The following is a 22,357-nucleotide window of genomic DNA, read 5'->3' on the forward strand; positions in this document are numbered from 1 at the left end:
ACGAAAGGTAAGAGGCAGCATAGAGGTGATGGGATGAGGAGAAAGGGGAGCTGCCGGGAGCTGGCGGCAGAGCTGTTTCTAGGAGGGCCAAGGCAGTCACCTGCTTGGCATCCTGGGATGTTTTTATATATCTCCCTTCTCCAGAGAAGGTTGGAATGGGTGGACTGGTCCTAGCGCTCGAGGCCGTGGGGTTGAGTTGAGAATCTCAGCGTAAGTATTCTATGCTGGAAGTCCAACACTTTCTTTTCCTACTTTAAGGACCCAGCTAGGTCCTTAAAGTATATGAGGATATGACCTTCCTGGTGTCTGTTTACTGCTTGTCCTTGTCATGGACTGTATGAATTAATGGGCGTTTGGAAGAGGGCTACCACAGATGGTGAGAAAGCTGCCAGGCTGGGTTGGATCATAAACTCTTTTATCTGTGTGTGTGTGGTGGTGGAGGGTGGGGGGTGCGGTGAGGTGTTTGAGCCACACATAGCGATGCTCAGGTGTTACTCCCAGCTGTGCACTCAGGAATTCACTTGACAGGACTAGGAAGACCATATGGGGTGCTGAGGATCAAATCCAGGCCCACCGCTTGCAAGGCAAGCTCCCTACCCGTGTATTATCTCTCTGGCAATGTGAATGGGTTGTTTCTGAATAGGAGGTCCACAGTGGGCGCTATATGGTAATGAAATAAATGACTCGAAGCCATACATCGTGGTTGAACATTGAACAGGAAGGCAGTGCACCCCCCTCAAAGTGCTGTCGCAGAGACACGCATGTACCTTTAGAAAAGGGGTTTCTCCTGAATGCGTGTGCTGATACCCCCCACTGCTATCATTGATATTCTCCGTGGGTACATGCTGTGTGCAATGTTTGACCTCCACTTGAAAAGAATTAATTTATGAACTGATAAGCTTTTCTTAAAAGACTGAATAACACACACAAAATCAAGACCAAGAAATAACAAGACCATCGCCGTTCCCCTTCTCAGCCCGGATGTGTTAATAATGTCCTATATGTATATGTTAGACTTGTAAGAATTCTAATTCAGCAAGAATTACCAATGGGAAAGGGTATGCTGCTAACAAGCTCCTTTTCTTTTGAAGATTCGGCATATGAAATGTTATGATTATGAAAGCAAATGTTTAATTGGTCAGAACCAGAGAAGATGAATAGCAAAGCTCCATCGCGCAGCTGAAAAGTCGCCGGATTAAAATCACAGATAGGAATTAGACACTTAGAAGAGTCGTATCATAGCTCGTTTTCTTAAGAATATGTAATTAATGGCTTCGTGAGGATCTGAGCAGGTGTCATACGTTGATTCAAATGTCCTTTGTTGAGGAGTCTATTCATTCTCCAGCACCTCGCCAGCGAGATAAGGAGAGCTCGACTTCTAATTAACAAACCAGAGGCCTTCTGCAGCGCCTTCCCGAAGACTCATTTCATTTCTCTTTCATATACCTCGAGCTTCACATCATTTCATCTTCTTTATTAGTGATCACGCCACTTCTTCAGGATGAAGTGGGACTCCGCTTCGGGTGAAAGAGAAAGAAGATGCCAGATCTGGTGCATATTTGGGGGAGCTTAATCTTAAAGGAGTCTCCTGCCCCCACGCCTGGCTGTCCTTACCAGGGCCCCTTGGAGGGGGGCGGGTTGAGTTCCCCCCCCAACTTCCCCCAAGCAGAGCCCCAGCAGCTGAAGACCTCCAGAACCAGCCACAGCCATGCTGAGACCACTCTCCACACGTCCGGACAAGCCTCATGCATGAAGGAACCAGCAGAGGAAGCCAGGCATGTGGTGTCCCGGGGCTGAGATCTCCAAGCCTGCTTGGATTGGGACTGGGCCTTCTCCACCCAGATCCCCCATCTTCCAGTAGGTAGGCGTCACACCCACCAGCTGCTGCCGGCACCAGGTTGGTCCCATCAATGGCCAAGACCCAGAGATTATAAAACCCAGCTCCCGGAAGCAGAACCCGGCAGGCTACTGAAAGTATCCTGCCCACACGGCAGAGCCTGGCAAACTTCCCGTGTCGTACTCAGTATGCCAAATACTAGTAACAATGATGGGTCTCATTCTCCTAACCCCAAAAGAGCATTGAATATGGCACTTTAAAATCTCAGGGCTAGGAAGAAGGAGACGTTACTGGTGCCTGCTCGAGGCAATTGGCGAACAACAGGATGATCGTGATCGTGAATCTTAAAGGATCCCTCTCGATCTTGCCCTTTCTCAGAAGTTGCTCCTTGGCCAGGCTTGGTCCTTCAGCCTTTGGTTCCTCTTTCTAGAAGGATGTGGTGGGGGTGGGGCTTCACCTATATCAGTCAAGCGCTCTCCACAGTCTGAGGACGTGCAAACCTTCTACCGTGAGGGGCTGGAGTGATAGTATAGAGTAGCGGGTAGGGTGTTTGCTTTCCGCAGCAGACCTGGGTTCGATCCCCGGCATTCCAGAAGGTTCCCCAAGCACCACCAGTGATTCCTGAGTACAGAGCCAGGAGGAACCCCTGTGTGTTGCTGGGTATGACCAGAAAAGCCAAAACAAACAAACAAACAACCTTCTGCTCTGGCTGAGGTCTCTTTCTTCCCTGTGCCCATCTGCTGGGCCCAGAGGAATAGCTCCGGGACTTAGAGCACGTGCCTTACAAGCATCAGGAGTTCAAATCCCCAGGGCTCCACATGACCCTCGTGCCATCCTACCAGCTCTCCTGTCTGTGATGCCTCACCCTGTAAGTGATTTAAAGCCAAACTACAGCCAGGAGCATGGGGACACCCACACAAAGCACCATGATCCCTGCAGGCACCTCCACTAAAAAGATGTGTGAGCACTGTGTGTGAGCACTCTGCCCAAGGACTGGGCTCTCTAGTGAGCACTCGTGGGAGAACTGCTGTCCTCCCTGGCCAGCACCACAGCTGTGACTTTGTGGACCTATAAACTGTGCTGGCCCCAGCGAGCACCCATGCCAGCAAGACGACTTCAAGAATGCAAAACTGTGAGCACTGTGGCCAGAGGCGGCCCTCAGCAGGCTCCTGTGCAGCCCCGGTCACCACGGCCATTGAGTGAGGGGACAGTTCCCAGGAAACACACTCTGCTAGCATGACCCACAGCCCGGAGTCCCAGCCTCTCCGCCTCACGAGCCTGTCAGCCCTCTGCGACACTGTATGTCCTCATGCTTCTTACCGAGGGGCGGTGCTCAGGGCTTGTTCCTGGCTCTGCACTCAGGGAGCTCTCACGGTGGTACTCGGGATGCAAAGGATCGAGCCCTCATTGGCCGTGTGCAAGACCAGCGCCCTCCCTACACACACATCCCTCCTGGCTCCGTCCCAATCCCTCTTGCATTGGTTTTCCACATTTTTTTTCCTGACATGTAGGCTTAAAGGAAAGGAGTCACCAGGAACAGGAAGGGTCAGGAGGTAGATAGGGCCGAAAAGGTGGAGTGGTGTATTCCGGGGCAGGACTCAGGAGCGTGGGCCAGAGGGTGACATCACAGGCTGAGCAAGCACTGTGCACGGGAGGTCGGGGTTTGGCCGTCGAGTGACCCCGTCTGCGCCTGCGGATGCCGATGGTGCAGACGCACAGAGAGCCTTTGTGAAGCCCCGACGCCCCACAGGTTCCGACAGAAGAAAGTGGACACCGAGTGGACACGTTTGCTGTTAGCAAACCTCCCAGTGGCCACCCCCACTCCCTCCTCCTGTCACTCAGAACCTTGTGCACTCCAGTCTCCACCAGGGGCTGGAGCAATAGCACAGTGGGTAGGGCGTTTGCCTTGCATGCGGCCTACCCGGGTTCGATTCCCAGCATCCCATATGGTCCCCCTGAGAACCACCAGGAGTAATTCCTGAGTGCATGAGCCAGGAGTAACCCCTGTGCATCACTGGGTGTGACCCAAAAAGCAAAAAATTTTAAAAAAAAGCCTCTTCCAATGCCCCTGAGGGGCTTCCTGTGGTCAGCAGAGGAGACTGCTGCAGGCTTAGGGCTTGAGTGTGGGGTTTGTGGGTAGTATTGTGAGTTACTTCACCCCTGGCAGTGCCCAGGGCTCCCCCTCCTACACCCCAGAGCTGCTGTTCTTTCCGTGTGTGGGTGGCCTGTGGTGGTCGGGGAAGGTGTGTCCAGCACCCCGCCCCCACTCTCGTTGGACAGAGGTTAGTCTGGACAGGGAAGACCATGGAACGAACAGCCTTGGGTTTGTCTGGGAGCGTAACTGACAGTGCTCGGGGCCACTCCCAGCTCTGGGCTCCCGGCTACTCTCCCCGTCCATCCAGTGCTGAGATTAAACCCAGGCCTGCCTATGACACAGACACACCAAGCTTTGGGGCCCCCTTTCTTGTCCCAAGGACCTTTTTTTTTAAACCTCTGATTGTCAAAATTTTGCCATCAAAATATATTTTTGGTATTTTGGTTTGTTTTTATTTTATTTCGGCTTTTTGGGTCATACCTGGCGATGCTCAGGGGTCACTCCTGGCGGTGCTCAGGAGACCATATGGGATGCCGGGGATCGAACCTGGGTCGGCCGCGTGAAAGGCAAATGCCTTACGCACTGGACTATTGTTTGGGCTCCTTGGTTTATATTTTGGGTCACATCCAGGGCATTTCGACCTCACTCCTGGCGGGCCTGGGGACCATATGGAATTCTGGGGGCTTAAGCCCAGCTGGACCGCATGTAGGGCAAGTGCCCTACATGCTGGACTATCTCTTTGCCCTCCGCCCTTCCCCCCACCCCCCAGTGTGTTTTATTTTCTCCCAAGGAAGCAGCTCCCGGGAAGCCTGTGCGTATCCTGAAAACATCTCTCTATCCCCTGGCCTCGGCAACTTCCCGCTCGCCTTCACAGAGTTAACACGCTGCTTCTTTTCAGGGTTGATTCAAAATATTTTTTTTTTTTTGGAAATAGCCAAAAGATATTTGAAGCTGAGCCTGCTAAATAAAAAAGGGTTAGTCATGCAGGATAATAACACTTTAGGATAAAAAAAATAAGATTATTCTGAGAAAATATCGATTTGCTCTTTCGGATGGCGCGTGTAATCTGCTCTGGAGCCCAGGTGGAGTCGGAGCAGCCGCAGGAGTGGACACGGGCTCGGACGCCAGCGGCTCCCGAGACAAATGCTTAATAGGGAACAAAACGAGCCAGTTGGAGCCATGCGAAGTGATGCCTTCATTTAGAAAAAAAAAGCCCATCTCACGGTGTTGTAGACACATTCCTGCTGCAATTATTCATAGGGTTTTTATTGGAGCAACTGCTGGTTTCAGAATCCGGTTCTATCTTTGACATACTTACATGATTTAGAGACTTTCTGTTTATTTTCTCCCTCCCTCTGTCCTCCCTCTCCTCCCTGATTCCTCCACGCCCCTTTTCTCCTTCCCTCCTTGGCTCTCTTGATTTTTCTCCTTCCTTCCTTCCTTCCTTCCTTCCTTCCTTCCTTCCTTCCTTCCTTCTTCCTTCCTCCAACTCTCCTTTCTTCCTTTTCCTCCCTTTCTTCCTTCTTCCTTCTTCCCTCCGTCCCTGCCTCCCTCTCTAGGCCTATGTTGAAACCATTAGGCTGAAAGATGATGAAACACTCAAGGTCCAAACGAAAGAAGACGGAGATGTCTTTATGTGGTTGAAGCACGAAGCTACTCGAGGCAATGCTGCAGCTCAGGTAAGAGAGAAACAGGCGCTGTCAGAGCCCATCCGAATGCCCCGATCTTGCCTGGCACCTCACGTGCTCCCAGATCACTCTGGGGCCGCTCCTGAGCCGAGAGCCAGGAATCACCCCTGAGTATTGCTGAGCGTGGCCCCCAGATTCAAACCAACCTACAAGCAAAAAAGTAGCCTAGGGGCCAGAGCTAGTGCAGTGGGGTCGGCACTCTCTCCGTCTCTCCCTTTCTCCCTCCTTCCTTCCTTCCTTCTCCCCCCCCCACGCGCCCCCCCCCCCCTGTCCCTTCCTTCCTCCCTCCCTCCCTCCCTCCCTCCTTCTCCTTCCTCCATCCCTCTCTCCTTCCTCCCTCCCCCTTCCTTCCTCCCTTCCCCCTCTCTCTCTCTTTCTCTCTTTCTTTCTTTCTTTCTTTCTTTCTTTCTTTCTTTCTTTCTTTCTTTTCTTCTTTTTGGGCCACACCTGGCTCTGCACTCAGGACTCACTGCTGGTGGTGCTTGGGGACCGTGTTGGGTGCTGGTGATCAAACCCGGGTTAGCCACATGCCAGGCAAATGCTGGACTCTTGCTCTGCACCCCTGCCCCAGTAATGCCAGGAGTGATATTATTTTTTCAAAAGCATAATTTTAGCCCAAAAATAGCCCAGAAGGAGAGGGTGCAGGTTAGATGAGCCCGGCAGAGAGAAGGCCGTCGGCTCAGCTGTCAGGCACAGCACCTAGGCACACAAGGACATGGCTTTCCTCTCACAGTGACCTGTGAGGTGTGAGAAGGCCTCCTCCCGCCCCTAAGCCCTGCACCCCAAAGAAAGTAAGTGCCAGGGCCTAGGGTGGGCTGAGGGCAGGTGGGAGGGAGGGGGAGTCTCCCTGAGGCGTGTTCTTTTCTCCTGCGGGATGTGCTCCCCTTCCCTCCGGCACCCTGCGGGCGCAGAGTGGGCAAAGGCCCCGGGGCTGAGCAGGTGGGAGACTGGGGGTGTGCGGGGACTACGGGAAGCAGGAAGCACAGAGCTCTGCCAGTCTCAGGCCTCGGGGTCCCCAGTAATCACCCGTCCCCTTCACGGGGGTCTTCCTGGTGTTTCAGAGGTGCTGAGCTGGAAGCTCCTAGTATTTGGGGGACAGAGATGGTGTGATAGGCTGGAGTATGTGCTTGGTGTGCAAGAGTCCTAGGTTCAATCCCTTGGGCTTCATCATCCCCTGAGCACTGCCAGGAACAACCGCTGAGCACTGAGCGTGGAGTAGCCCCTATTCACTGCAGGGTCCGGTCCTCAAGCAAACAGAATCCCGGAGCCAGGAGAGACAGTACAGTGGATAGGACCTTCGCCCTGTGTGCCGCTGGCCTGATTTCGAGTCCCAGCACCTCCCCTGCTTCCCCGAGCCTGCCAGGAGTTAGCCCTGATCACAGTCAGTGTGGCCCCCAGTCCAAAACGAAGCAAAGCAAAACAAACAAAAACTCAATGTGGGAAGTGAAGGAAATGAGAAGAGAAGCAGAAAGACAATTAAGGAGCTGTTGCAGCCCTTGCTGCTCATACCTCCCTCAGGAAGTCCTCCGAGACCATTCCAGGCACGGGAATTCTGGCGAGGCCACTGCTGGAGCTGTCTCCTGGGGGCCCCAAAGCTGGCATGGACTTTCCTACTGGTGGAGCAGCCTCTGGAAGCTTCTTTTGAGGTCTTTTAGGAGGGCCCGGGGGCCAGCAGAGAGCTCCCTGCTGGAGTCTCAGGGAGATTGTAGTTGGGCTGACGCTGGGGACACAAGAGGCCCGGAGGGTCCTGGGAGGTATGGCTAAGTCCTGCACCCACCTGCCCCCCGCCCGTTCTGGCCCACGGGAGCTCGCCCGTAGGCCTCGACCCCAGTGGTTCTTTCTTAGTCTTCGCCAAGAGCGTGGTGTGTCCCCCCACCGGCCAGCGGACATGGAGCCCCCTGGGCTGCTGCTGACTTCAGTGACCATTGACCGTTGTCTTGCAGCAACGCTTGGCCCAGATGTTGTTCTGGGGCCAGCAGGGGGTGGCCAAGAACCCGGAAGCAGCGATCGAGTGGTATGCCAAGGGCGCGCTGGAGACCGAGGACCCTGCACTCATCTACGACTACGCCATTGTGTTGTTCAAGGTGAGAGGCTCTTCCCCGGGGGGCGCGGGGCTGTGCTCATCAGGCTGCCCAACCGCTCTGGGTAAGTGCAGGGGGTGTTTCTGCCACTCCTGAAAGTGAGAAGAAGTCCCGGCTGTCTCTGCCTCTCCTGAGAGGGGAATTTGCTGCAGAGTCAAAAGGAATCTTCTGGTTTCATCAGGGCCATAGGTTTGGCCCCTGGATTCCCTGGGGTCTTACCAGAACCGTGGCATGCCCAAGGAGACACCTGCATCTTATAGTTGCACACAGTTATGGCCCCCAGAGCCCCACACATCCCTCCCCCTCCATGCTCCCCAGGCAGAATTCAATTGTCACTAAATTGCAGCTTAAACAAAGCTGTGTTGGGGCTGCATCCCGGGAGTCCTGTTGCTCAGAACAAAGGTCTTGGTTTTACGCCAAGAGGCACATGGGTGGGTGGGGGGTGGGGGAGAGCACCAGCTGGGGACACTGGGGTATGGAGGCCTGGGGGTCTTCTCGGAGACCAGCAGCCACTGCCCTGGGGAGATACCAGGGCTCCTAGGACACTGGGCATGGCCACAGCTGAGCAGGACCACGTGCCAGCTACTGCACACTGAATGACCGTGCGTCTGACACAAACGGTGGATGCAGGGTGGTTTGTGCTCATGGCTGCTCTGCAAATACGAGTACATTAAACCCTCACAACGGCCTGGCAAGGCAGGGCACGGGGTATGATGGTTGCGATTTAATGTGATCACAAGGCCACAGAAAGGTCTGGGGTCTCGCCAAGTTTGTACAATGGGTACCTTTCAGGCCCGGGGGGCTGGGGTCCAGGCAACCTGGCTTCTCTCCAGGCACAAGTCTATAACCTGAGAAGAGTAAAGAGCTGTTGGCTCTAGGAAGGAAACCTTGGGGCCCTCTGTCCGTGCCCAGAGCAAGCAGCTGCTGGGACCCCCCTAACCCCCCCCCCCCAGCTAACACGTGTCTTCAAACATGAATACAGGTCATGTGGCCAGATTCTGTTCCAGAAGCACAGCTGTGGCCACTCGCTGATGAATAGCCACGATTCTTGCCCCATGTCTAGCCCTCCAGCCCTAAAACCTGTCCACGGTTATTGTCCCCAAAGCCTATTCCAGATCAGAACCCAGACGGTCATCAGGCTGTCAGTGAAATGGTTGGACTCTTTGCCACGGGCCAGGGGACGGGTGTTTATAATCAGACAGCCATTCAGGCATGACAGAATGCCCCTCTCAGAGCTGGATGGAGGAACAAGGAGGGACATGCGGTCCCCAGCCTTCGGGCTCCTCCGCTGATGGAGGGGACAGAGGACAGAGGCAGAAGGGGGTCCTGGCCACTGTCCCGGGGACTGGGCAGTGTCCACAGTGCAGGAAAGTTGAACATCTGGGTTGCCTGCTCTGGCATGGCCTCTGCCTGCCCGGAGGCCACTGACCAGGGCATGAATAAATGAGTCTGGGCGTGACGTGGCACTTTCCCGGGCTCTCATTTCCCAGACCTTACAGCTGTTTTGACTTTGCTGCGTCCTCTGGTACCCTGGGATCTGGGGCAGGGAAGCCTGTCAGCAGCAGCTGCAGGGACATGTTTGTCTTGGGCCAGGTTGTTTTCGGGAGTCTTTCCTGGGAGAGCCCCATGCACGGAAGGGGCTTTGCAAATGTAAGGAACAATCCTGTATGTGTCCTTGTACGGACCCTTGGTTCTGGGCACTAAGCTCGCATTCAAGGATGGCACCGAGCACCTCCAGGAGTAATTCCTTTTTTTTTTCCTTTTTGGGTCACACCCAGCGATGCTTAGGGGTTACTCCTGGCTTTGCACTCAGGAATTACACCTGGCAGTGCTCAGGGGACCATATGGGATGCCGGGGATCGAACCCGGGTCAGCTGTGTGCAAGGCAAATACCCTACCCGCTGTGCTATCGCTCCGGCCCCCTCCAGGAGTAATTCCTGAGTGCAAAGCCAGGAGTAATCCCTGAGCATCGCTGGGTGTGACCTCCCTCCACCACCCCGCCAAAAAAAAAGAAAAAAAGAAAGAAAAAAAAGAAATGCCACGTCTCCTGGAAAATCACTGACCTTAAGCATCAGAGTTTTAAAATTTCGGTTCTCGCTCTCTGTCTGGAGGGCTTTGGAGAAGTCAGTCCCTCTGAGCCCGCCTTCTATTCTACAAAGCAAAAAAAGTTAGAGAAGAAAAACTTTCCGTTCCGTCGGATTCTGGCATTCCGTCATCCTGGTCCTGAGGATATCCTCCCAGAGGCCCCCCAAAGTGAGCTCACTGCCCCTCCCATGTCCCCGTCCCTGCTGTTGTCCTTCTCTCTTGCCTCTCCTTCTCTAATTAAATGAGGTAATGGTGCAGTTCTGAAAAATATTTTCATCTCCGCGTTGCTTCAGCTGATCGATTTCATTTAAGTAAGCAAGTCGGAGCGCGGCGAGAAGCTCGGCGTTTGTAAATGAACTTCGAGTGGGCCCCGCATACTTATATGGGGGTCCGGAAAAATGGCCCAGCCAGTGCTGCAAGGAGGGGATTATGGCTCATTATCCGTCCTTGGAGGGAGTAGCATGGAAATGTACGGGAGGGAAATACAGTCGGGGACGGATGCTGGGGTCTGGGGTGCTGTTCACCCGCTGTCAGATCCTGGACTTCCTGCCTGCTGCTCCCTACTGTTGGGTCCCGGCCAGCGTCTCGGAGGGGACAAACAGACCCCAGCGCTGGGTGGCCCCGGGGACTGGATTGGACGGGCCCGTGCTTGGTTCTTGCCAGCTATCAGAGCAGCATCTTTTACTTACTTGGCTCTTCCATCTGTGCCACCAGCGGCACAGCAGGGCCAGCAGAGATGGGGGGAGGGGGCAGGGTTCTCTTCCCACCCCCACCATTCCCCCCTCCACCCTGGTCCTGCCAACAGTGTGGTCACCAGGAGCACCTCTCTCGCAGCAGAAACCCAATGGTGCTCAGACCCTTTTTGCAGGGAGCCCTGGATTTTCCAGAAGGTGCTGAGTATCTCTCAAGGTCTGGGGTGAGTGAAGAGTGGGGTTGAAGCCCTCATAAGTGCTTCCTGGGCTAGTTCTAAGGCTACAAAGTCCCTTTCAACACCACCACCCCCATTTCTGTGAGGGTTCGGAAGGCTGAAATGACAACTAACCGTGTCGATCACCCTAACGCGCTTTATCATTATATTATATGACATATATGACATATATGACAGAATTGGTGATCCCCTACTTTGCGTTTAGGAAAGCGTCTGTGAGCAGGTTAAGGCTCTTGCCTTGCATGTGGCCGCATCCGGTTCAATTCCTAGCACCACTCAGGGTCACGTGAGCCCACCAGGAGTGGGCCTTGAGCACTGAGCTAGGAGTAATCCCCCAAACACTACCAGCTGTGCCCAGCCCCTCCCCCCGCACCCCTCCCCCACATCCCCCAGAACAAAAGAAGCCCAGCGGTAGCAGCTAAAAGAAAACAGGAAAGAGTCAGGAAAAACTCAAGGCTTTTCCCAGTGACTTGTAGGGCAGGGAATTCTTTCACTGATTAGTGAGGGGAAAGGGGGTGGCCTGGCAGGGGAGAGTGAAACCGGAAGTGGGGAGCGGGGAGCATTTTCTCTGAAAGTCTAAGCAAAAAATAAGGACAGTGAACAGGGCAAGCAGGCAAGGCTCTGCCTAAAGAAATCTTTCTGACGAGGCTTTTTAATTAAGGCCTGGGTTTTATTTTTAAAATTTTCTACTGTGCACTGGTGTGTCTGTGGGAGGTTTGGGTTTATTTTCTTCTTAATCCTTGCTATTTATCTTTGTTTAGGGTCAGGGAGTCAAAAAGAACAGACGGCTTGCCTTAGAGCTAATGAAGAAAGCGGCCTCCAAGGTAACACTTATGCCTATTGTCAGAAGAAACGTTCCCCCTTTATCCTCCCCACCCCGAGCAGGGGCTTGAGTGGCCTGGCCCTCCTCTTCCCCAGAGCCCAGGGGGGGATGGAGCAGACAGAGGGTCCCTGGCCTGGCCTGAGTAGCCAGTTTGGAGCCCCAGAAACCTGCTGCAATGGCCAGAGCCAAATTCAAAGCTGAGGTCACCTTCCCATCCTTAGAACACTCTAGGCTGGTTTTGTTTGAAGACTGAAATTATAATCATGGCTGCCCTGATAACAAGGGGTGTGTGTGTGTGTGTGTGTGTGTGTGTAGAAGAGGAGGGGGAGGGGTAGACAATTAAATGGGCATGAATGTCCCAGCCTGAGGTTAACTCTCTCCTGTCCAGTTTTTGCAGGTTCCTGGGCTTATGCTCTTTGCCAGGTCTATTACTGGGATTATTTAGATTCTTTTTGTTTTGGTTTGGGGTCACACCGGGCAGTACTCCTGGCTCTGCACTCTGGGATCATTCCTGGCAGGGCTCAGGGCTCAGGGCTCAGAGGACTGTCTGTGGTGCCAGGGATCTAACCAGGGTTGACCACATGCACAGCAAGTGCCTGACCCACTGGACTCTTGCTCAGGCCCCTGGTTTCCTCCAGGTTGTTGGTCACCTTGACCCCCCCACCCCATCCCTTGGTAATGGAGATGCCCGAGGGTAGTAACTTTCAGGTAGTGCTTGATAGATTTGAGAACCCTGACCAGCAGGACAGAGGGACAGGGATGAATGAAGAAAATAGGTTTATTGGGATGCGCTCCCAGACGGACTCTATGAACCTCGGATGAGGCTGGGGCAGAGATGCGCCCTGGGAGAGTCTAAGGGGCCTTTAAAGTTGTCTTGGGTGTGAAAAGAGGAGAAGGGAACAAAGACCAGTGGAACTGGTGTGCTTGGTCTGGCCTGTTATCTGTAGGGGTTGGGTGTGAGGAAGCGTGGAATGCAGCCTGGGGATTTCCTGTCCAGGTGGGCCATAAGTCCTGTCCGCGTTGAGGGCAGGGTGATTTTTGATTCTGGGAATTTTTCACTACTTCATCTGCAGGCTGCTATTTGGTCCCAAGCAAACGTTACAGTGAACACACACACATACACACACACACACACACACACACACACACACACACCACACCACACCACACCCCCACACACACACTGGTTCGAGATGCCCCAGAGATCTCAGGCTGGCAGCCCACATGATCCCCTGAGCACCCCCAGGAGTGATCTCTGAGTATAGAGCCAGGAGTAAGCCCTGAGCACCTCCAGGTGTGGCCCCCCACAAACCAAAAACAAAAAGAAATAAAACAAGTGTTCAGGGCAATCACCCCTGAAGAGGCAGGTTCCTCAGTTAGGGAAGGTTCCTGACTCCGTTGCAGGGGAGCAGTCAGAGGTTCAAGGGCACGGTTGATAGATACTGCAGGGTAGTTAGAGGCCCTTTGTAGACCTGAGCCAGGGGCCAGACCCAGAGAGACCATCTCCGCCTCGCCTTAGCGGGCGGCTGGAGGCGGAAATCCCAGCACCATTCAGGTGGGGCTGTGGGGGGCACCAGGGCCTCTCGCCTTACTCTTTAATGCCATCTCTCATTAAAAGGAGAGAAGGTTGTGTTCAGACTCTCAGGGAGAATTCATTCACAGCATTGATTCTCTTTAGGCTCCTTCTTCCCACCCACCGTCCTTTTTAAGTAATCTCATTCTTGTTCTGAAATCCAGGGGTTGCATCAGGCTGTCAATGGCCTGGGGTGGTATTACCACAAATTCAAGAAAAATTACACCAAAGCTGCAAAGTACTGGCTAAAAGCGGAAGAGATGGGGAATCCAGATGCCTCGTACAACCTTGGGGTCCTCTATCTGGATGGCATCTTCCCAGGGGCTCCGGGAAGGAATCAGGTAAGATGTGAGTCTCCCTCTCAACACCCCCCCCCCCCGCCCCTACCACTGTCAGTGGCAGGAATTCCAGGGGGGATGGGATGCTCTGGCCTAACCCAGACCAGGCCTCCGGGCAGGTGACACCCCTCCTCGGGGAACTTAGGGGTCGGTGAGAAAGAGAAGGTAGTGTAGAGGGACCAAGGGCAGGTGGCCCAGAGTTGATAGCTTAGACCCTAACTGTTGCCCCAGGGGTGGTGGTCCAGGTGCAGACCAAAAGGAGATGGAGAGATGGATCTTGCCAGAAGCTTGGTGACCTGGGATCAGCTGGGCTGTCCGGAGTGAGGGCAGACAATAATGTCCATAAAACAGCCACGAATGTTGAATTATCTGTTTTTTTTTTTTTGGGGGGGGGGGGGTGTTGGGAGGTGGTGAGGGGACACGGCTGCTTAGGCCACACTGGACTTGCGTCCTGAGTTTCGTGCCTTCTTTTCTGCTTACTCCTGGCTCTGTGCTCAGGGATCACAGCCCTAGTGCTTAGGGAATAATGTGGTACTGGCCATGGAACCCAGTCATCCCCGTGCAGGGACACCCGGCAGCCCTTGGAGCCATCTCCCTGGCTCTAGGGGGTTACTATGGAGATGGGGCAGAGGATCTCTGGTAGTGTGGCATTGGACAGACTCACAGAGGGGCGAGGAACCTGGCAGAGAGAGGGAATAGTCTGGGCAGAGACCCTGGAGGGCAGGAGCCGGAAGCAGGGGAGTTGGGGGAGGTGCGGGGGACACGGAGACATGCCCAGCTGCTGTGAGGATGCAGCTGCCCTGAGCACACACGGGGTCAGCTGTGAGCAGCATGTGACACACTGGCTTTTATGAGGCCCTCGCGACCACAGGAGGCACAGGTGGGAGCAGGCCTGAGGCAGCGAGTCTTGGCGCATGAGGACAGGCCAGTTCAGGAGAGCAGCCGAGATGGGACCAGTTCTGGGATCTTTTTTTTGGGGGGGGGGGGGTGTCACACCCGGTGACGCACAGGGGTTACTCCTGGCTCTGCACTCAGGAGTTACTCCTGGCTGTGCTCAGGGGACTATATGGGATGCTGAAAATCGAACCCGGGTCGGCCTGTGCCCTACCCGCTGTGCTATCATTCCATCCCCTCTGGGATCCGTCCTGAAGGTCCTAAGCCACAGGACTGGCAGATGGCCGGTATGTGAGGAGTGGAAAAAGAGGCCCCGGTGACCAGCATCTCTGAGAGGGCAAGAACGGAGGAGGCATTCAGAGCTGGCTGCAGCAGATCTGGGACAGAAACTGGATCATTTCCAGGGCAGCCCTCCCGCCCCCCCAGCAGAATATCTCATTTCACACCCCTGCAAACCCTCTCAGGGTTTGGGGACCGGCAGACACCCCATCTGCGGCAGGAGAAGCAGGTCTAGCTCTCAGCCCGAGGGATTTGCTCATGGCCACAAGGGCATCCTGGGTCGGGAGCAGAGCAGAGCTGACGCCCACCAGTCTGATGGGGAAGCTCACGCTTCCCATTGACACCTCACCGTCGAAAAGTTCTAGAAGCACGGGAATAGACACCCGTGCGCGGCTTGGCTTCCCTGCCACCCGTTTGTGTTTTTAGACACATGAGCAAATGCCTGGTCACCCACCCACAGCCCCAAGACTGTGGCGCTTTTACTGTAATATCCTCACCTTCCTTCGCAAAATGGCATTTTCCGTTTCTTTTGTGTTTTATTTAAATTTTATTTTGTACACACGTTGGAAGAAAGGATACAGCAAGGTTAGGAAAGCAAAGGCCTGGATTCCCCACGGAGCGGCTGACTCAGCCTCCCTGTCCAGTTTGCTGGTGGTGGGGGCCACGGGGTTTGTTTCAGGTGAAGCTCAAGGGCATGGCCGTGAGCGTCCTGAGTTTCGTGTCTTATTTCCTGCCTGGGACAGTTTCATCAGGCACACGTAGCTACGGCCAAGGTTGTCACATTGAAGGCTGGCTTGACTTATTTCCCTGACCCCGTCAGAGGTTGCCGGCGGCCAGGATGTCGCTCCCCTGGGCTGGGGTGGGGTTCATCCTGGAGTGATGCTGGCGTCTCTCTCCTCTGCAGACGCTAGCCGGCGAGTACTTCCACAAGGCGGCGCAAGGCGGGCACATCGAGGGCACCCTGTGGTGCTCCCTCTACTACATCACAGGCAACCTGGAGACGTTTCCTCGGGACCCCGAGAAGGCTGTGGTGTAAGGATCTGCCCCGTGTGCCTGGGTCGGAGGGAAAGACAATTCCTGGATTCAGCGCGTCTGGGAAAGTGGAATTCCTCATCCTCTATCCTCCGTGGCCCCAGGAGCTAAGAGTACTCTGGAATACTCTAGATATTTGTAGATGTTGTTTGCTTGGGGGGACCACACCAGGTGGAACTTAGGAGCCCTGCTGCCAGCTCAGGGCTGGGGGCTCGCTCCTGATGGTGCTCGGAAAAGCACGTGTGGTGGGGGTGGAAGGCAGACCCCTGACCCTGGAGTTCTCTCCTGCCTGCTCTGCACATTTCAGGTTTTGGGGGTTTTTTTGCTTTTTTTTAATGCTTTTTTGGGTCACACCCAGCGTTGCACAAGGATTACTCCTGGCTCACATACTTAGGAATTACTCCTGGAGATGCTCGGGGGACCATATGGGATGCTGGGAATCGAACCCGGGTTGACTGCGTGCAGGGCAAATGCCCTATCTGCTGTGCTATCGCTCCAACCCCTGTTTTTTGCACATTTTAAAAAGGTTGTAAGATACGGAAAGAAAAAGCAATACAGATTCTACCCAGGTATGGAGCCAACCATCTCTACTGTGGAGGGAAGAGGAAGTTATGGGGCCGGAGTGATGGTACAGCGAGGAGGGTGTATGGGCATATGGGCACACGGCCAGCTTGGACTCACATCCCTTATGGTCCTCCAGGCATTATTAGGACTGATTTCCTGAGTGCAGAACCAGGAGAAAGCTCTGAGCACCGCCAAGTGTGGCCCAAAAGCAAAAGGAAAGAAAGAAGGAAAGGAGGGTTGATAGAACCTCAGAGCACCTCATGCCAGTGCCTTGCTTTCCCAAAGATGGTTTTTTATGAGACATTTGAGAACAAATTCATCCTGACTTAAGCTCAGTCGTGAAACGTGATTTAGATATTCTTGAGGTTTGTTACTGTGTCTAGGATGTTTGGTGCAAGCATGCCTCTGTTTCACAGGTTTTCTTGTTATCCTGTGTTATTGATTTCTACTTTCAATGCCACCAGTGTCAGAGAATATATTTCAGATGACTTCAGGCCACTGGCATATGTCAAGGCTTGCTTGTGGCTGGCAGAGGGTCACTTTAGCTTATACCTTATAGTCTCTGAAAAATAGTGTGTTCTTTGAGTTAGCTGGACACCATGTTCTGCATAGATAACTAGGTGACAGGGAGATACCAGTTGTCTCAAGGTGGTCAATGATATTGCTCAGAGCAATTGCTTCTTCTCTCGGGGAGTCTGGGGTGCACTCACTGTGCTCAGGCTCTGTTCCAGGCTCCGTGCCCAGCAGTGACCTCAGCAGTGCCCAGAGGGCCGTATATGGAGCCAGGGATTTGGACTAGGTGATCAGGTGGTTAACCTTAACCCCTGGACTATCCTTCTGACCTCCCTTTTCCTTCTTTTTATATCATTATTGAAAGAAGTAAATCTCTCGTAAATGCTTACCTATTTTGCCATTCAGTTGTTATTTTTACCATTATATATTTTTAATGTATCAGTGGGTCCCAGGATTTAAAATTGATTATTAATTTAAATCTATATTTTAAGTCCTTGGGCTGGAGCGATAGCACAGCGGGTAGGGCATTTGCCTTGCACGCAGCCGACACGGTTCAATTCCTCTGTTCCTCTCGGAGAGCCCGGCAGGCTACCGAGAGTATCCCGCCTGAACAACGGGAAGACAGTGCTACAGTGCTACATTTTAAATCCTTAATTTTAAATCATTCCTAGTTGACCCATTTATCTTTATCTTTATTGCCAGTGTCGGGGAGGGGGGCGCACATCTGGTGGTCTTCAGGGCTTACTCTAGGCTCTGCACTCGGGTCACTCCTGGTGGGCTTGGGAATCCTATGTGGTACTGGGGGTCAAACTCAGGTTGGCCAGGTGCTGTTTGCATGGTCTGTCTTCCCCATCTTTTCAATTTTCGTCTTTCTCTATTCTTTCATTTTAATGTGCCTTTTACAGGCAATATGTAATTTTATCTCTTGTGTGTCTCTTCAGTCTTATAATTTTAGCTTTCAATTGGTGTCTTTAGACCATTTAAATTTAATGTAACAATCAATACATTTGTTTTTTAAGTCTACCCCTTTTCCTATTCTCTGTTTATCTAGCCAGGTTTTTGTGCCTTTTTCTCTTTTATCAGCTTTCCTTTGCATGAATTAAATTTTTGAAAATATGTTTCATTTTCTCCAACCATTAGCTTATAGTTATGTACTCCCAAAATCCTCTTGTAGGGTTGTATATCTAAACTTTACAACAGACTTGTTTATTATTAATAAACCCCTCCTGGATAAATTAGGGGCTAGAAGCAAAACAGGGAAGCTTTATGATTAATCAGGGAAGTACTGGTGGAGTGAATGCTGGAAGGCTAAGTGAAGGTGAAATTTCTCTGCCTCGCTGGGTACTTTTCCTTATGGGCTTGCCTTGTCTATTTCCATCGGTGATGGTCCCAAGTGTCCAAAAAAAAAAAAAAACCACAATGCAAAGCTCTCAAAATGCTTCTTTCTTTACCTTTTTAACATTCAGTTTTGGTTTGTTGCCCTATGAAAATTCCAACAAGCAAAATATTCCCCAAGTGGGATTTATTCAGCTCATATGCGGGAAGAAAAGCAATTATTTAATTTGCCACCATTCAGCTCTTTTCTCTTCTCTTTTCAGATGGGCAAAGCACGTTGCTGAGAAAAATGGCTACTTGGGTCACGTGATTCGCCAGGGCCTCAATGCCTACCTGGAAGGCTCATGGTAAGCTCTGGACCCTATCCCGGAGGCTCAGAATGAACTTTCTCAGCCCTGTCAGGGGCAGCCTATGAGATGGAATCTTAACATGCAGCCGTAAGGAGCATCTTGCAGGAACTCCCTCTCTCCCAGTAATGCGATTCAGCATATCACAGACTGATTGGCTGTTGATTGGAAACATAGCATTTCCATGTTTAATTATGCCCCAAAATTAGTTCTCTGGGGGGAGTGTCCACATTCATCAAGTTGAAAGACGTGCAAACGCTTTGCCTTCCCTCCCAGCTGATTCCTTTTATCTTCAGAGTTTGGAGGTGGCATAGGGCCTTGAGCTGGCCCTTTGTCTCACTGGCAGGATTCCAGGATTTCCCGGTGCCCAGAGTGCTCAGGGTCCTGGCTATACTTCTCAGTGCTATTTTGTTGTTGTTGTTGTTGTTGTTGTTTATTTGGGGACTATATCCGACGATGCTCAGAAGTTTCTCCTGGTTCTGCATTCAAATTACTTCTGGAGATAACTACGAGGGACCATTGGGATGCTGAGGATCGAATCCTAGCTGGCCGTGTGCAAGGCAAATGCTCTGTCTGCTGTGCTATCACTCTGGCCCACTTCCAGCTCTGCCTTGCACTGAGTCTTCCATGAACAGGAGCCTGGGAAGGCTGCAAGTTACTCCCCAGCCCTCCCAAGGCAGCTCCATGTAACTCCCGCTTTCCTGGCCAAATGACTGAGCACACCCTACCCTGCGCTTGGAGTTACCCCTACCCCCCATCCACCCACCCCTGGTGGCTTACAGATGCCCCCACCCCTGCCCTCTGCTGATACCTGAACAACGTACTGTTGATCTCTGCACACTTGCCGCCCGCCTCTCTCGTTTCTGTTTCCTCCACTTAAATGTTAGCGCTTTACTGCTATCCCTAGGGCCATGTTTTCTGGGCCGGTTTATTATTTAAACGATCTAGGTATTTCAGTCATCTCTAAAAGGGATATGCAAATCAGCACATATCCCTCTGTTCGACTGCCTCAGAGACATCAGGCCAGACCGAGCATCCATCAGTCTCTGATCCGAACCACAATTAGAAGTGAAAATCTGAGTCCACATGCACACCACCATTTCCTCCCAGCATCCAAGGGTATTTGCATGACCAACAAATGCCTTGGCGGTGAGTGGGACTCTTACAAGAGAGAATGAGCCTGGTGAGAATTGCAGCAGGCAATGAGGGGCTGGAGAGAGCTCAGTGGGCTCCCGCACCCGTAACTCACACCCAGGAAGGCCCCAGAGTAGAACAACAACAAAACTGTTCTCCGTATCTTGAGAAGTGTTATCTGCTTTTTTTTTTTTGATTTTGTTTTGTGGCCACACTCAGCGGTGCTGGGGGGTGCTTCTGGTTCTGTGCTCAGAGGTGGCTTCTGGGAGGAGGAAGAGGACTAGGGGGTCTCAGAGAGTGACACTGATGTAGGCAACGCGTGTGCTCCGTCCTTTGAGCTTTTTCCCCTCCCTGACCCGAAATTTTATATCTCCTTATTGATAATTATTATTAAAATACAAGGCAAGATGCAATTGCAATTAGTATTAATACAACATAATCATGTTATTCAGAATGCTCCTAATGAATGCCACAGTTATGAATATTATTTTTTATTATTCTTTACACAATTAGAAAGGCATTTTTAATAACATAATTTTTCCAGTCGATGTAATGTGATGTCTTTTCTTGTTTCCCCAGTGAGCTTCTGTTTGTAAAACTCCCAACTTTGACTTGAAGTCTCTCTCTCTCTCTCTCTCTCTCTCTCTCTCTCTCTTTCTCTCCTTCCACATTTTCTACTCTTTGCCCCTCACAGCTTCTTAGGGGAAGCCAAGCACTTAGATAACAAAGTCCTTATCAGTGGGGTCATCCTAGAGCGCTGGCCATCCCATAACAGCTCCCCACTCCACACAACCCAAGTTGTCAGAACTCTTCCTTAGAGCTGTGGGCGACACACCAACTACTGCAGTGAGCGACACCCTCACAGGTGCAGTGTCAGGTGCAATTGAGGGTGTGTGTGTTGGGCGGCGGTTGCTTTCTGTTTGTCTGCTTAAAGAACAGCTCTAGATTTCTGGAGTTGGTGATGGTGGTGGTGGTGGTGGTGTGTGTGTGTGTGTGTGTGTGTGCTGATTAAATATTTACCTGACTAGGGGACAGTAGGCTAGGAAAGTTCTGCCATGTAGTGTCTGCTAACTGCTTGGCGTGAAGTTTGAAGTTCGCATCATAGAGCACTGCAGGTAGTTTTTTCTAAAGAATGAAGGAGGAGGCAAGCTAAGCTTTTGTTGCCAGGGCTGTGTGGTAAAAATGAAGGAAGTTGAAGCCTCATCTCTCCCCACCCCCATCCCACCCAAGTGCTGGCAGCACCTCACGTGTACTCAGTGTGGCCCTTGGGCCTTTGCACATCTTGTCCTCTCTGCCCTCGAGTTCTCTCTCATTCCCTCGGTCCTTCCGTGAATTATGGCTGTTCTCTCCTCCTTGGTTGCCCGGTGATGAAAGCTCCAAAGCACAGGAAGGCTCCAAACCTGCTGAATGAACGAACAGAGGCAGATAGGAAAGGTAGCCCTGCATAGCATCTGAAGAGCCGGGGGGAGGGGGGGCGCGGGGAGTGATTCCAGGAGAAGAGGGTGTGCTGTCTGGCTTGGGGGCACTTAGGCCCATCTTCCGGATAGAAATAGCAGGTGCTGTGGCCCTGCCTGATGGACCGAGTTTCCCCCTTAGCCATCTGGGGATCAGCCTTTCAGATCAAAGGGATTACAGGAGCGGAAATGGAGAGAGAGTTCAATTCAGGGTGAGTCTAGGAAATTTCAAGTCATCTGGTTTTCCTTGAGGGTAAGACTTGTAAAAGAGAGTGATGTAGAACAAGAGCGAAGAAGTGCTGCTCGGAGAAAGTTTGAGTGGCAGGTAATTATGCTCTTGACTTCATTTGGGCAGCAGTGGGGAGCAGCCGGGAAGCTTTGGGGGATGGTGGCGGGGAGGTAGGGAGCACATGAATCTTGAGAGGCTCAGCCAGACCGCAGGAACTGAGAGCAGAGAAGAAGGAGGACGAGAGTTCTGAATCCCAGGTTCAGGCCTGAGAGTGGCTGTGGCGTGAGCCAGTCCGTTGTTTTTCTCTTTCATCATCCAGAACAGTCCATACCTTGCGTGTGTCCGAGTTCTACCTGCTCTTGTGCAGTGAGCCCCTGTGATGTTTGCACATGGATAATGTGAGTCACCCACTGACACATTGCTCAGTTGTGGCTGGAGCTGATCTAGGAAAGATACTGCAGGATCTAGATGTAAGCTCCAAAAACACCGTCAAATGAACACCTCTAAGCCTTCCACCCTGCTTGAGAGAATAAAATTGTTGTGTTTGAGGTTGTGGAGATAACTCAGTGAGCTGAGCCACATCTTTGCAGCCAAGAATCCAAGTTGAGGGGCTGGAGAGAGAGCACAGTGGGTAGGGCATTTGCCTTGCACACGGCCGACCTGGGTTCGATTCTCAGCATCCCATATGGTCCCCCGAGCACCACCAGGAGTAATTCCTGAGTGCATGAGCCAGGAGTAACCCCTGTGCATCGCAGGGTGTGACCCAAAAGGCAAAAATAAAATAAAATAAAAGAAGAATCCAAGTTGAATCCCCTAAGGATTTCCGTGAGAGGTCCCCGAGCACTGAGCCAGGAGTCACTGCCCAAACTACTAGGGTGTAATGGGGGGAAGAAGTAAAAGAGGGGCCAGAGAGAGAATTTAGGGTTAAGCCCTGGCCGTGATCCCCTCAGTCTGGTTTGATCTCTGGCACCACATGATGCTCTGAGCAACTGAGCACAGAGCCAGGAGTAACCCTTGAGCATCACTAGTGTGGCCCAAATCCAAAGAAAGGGAAGCATGCGGTGGGAATTGCAAAGTGCCCTTCGTGTCCCACTCGGACAGAATCAAACCTTCTCCCCCAGTACCCAG

The 22,357-nt window shown here is 52.3% G+C and overlaps 1 protein-coding gene across 1 annotated transcript in view; it reads left to right on the forward strand.

The window, feature by feature from the left end:
- SEL1L3 (SEL1L family member 3) overlaps positions 1–22,357 on the forward strand; it is a 127,489-nt gene that overhangs the window by 73,760 nt on the left and 31,372 nt on the right. Inside the window, exons 12-17 of the mRNA XM_056125590.1 lie at positions 5,492–5,611; positions 7,564–7,704; positions 11,476–11,538; positions 13,275–13,451; positions 15,526–15,653; positions 18,329–18,412. Of these exons, the coding sequence (XP_055981565.1) occupies positions 5,492–5,611; positions 7,564–7,704; positions 11,476–11,538; positions 13,275–13,451; positions 15,526–15,653; positions 18,329–18,412 (713 nt within the window). The remainder of the gene's footprint in view (positions 1–5,491; positions 5,612–7,563; positions 7,705–11,475; positions 11,539–13,274; positions 13,452–15,525; positions 15,654–18,328; positions 18,413–22,357) is intronic.

The sequence above is a fragment of the Sorex fumeus genome, unplaced genomic scaffold (assembly GCF_029834395.1).
Source record: "Sorex fumeus unplaced genomic scaffold, SorFum_2.1 ptg000055l, whole genome shotgun sequence".
Taxonomy (NCBI): Eukaryota; Metazoa; Chordata; class Mammalia; order Eulipotyphla; family Soricidae; genus Sorex; species Sorex fumeus.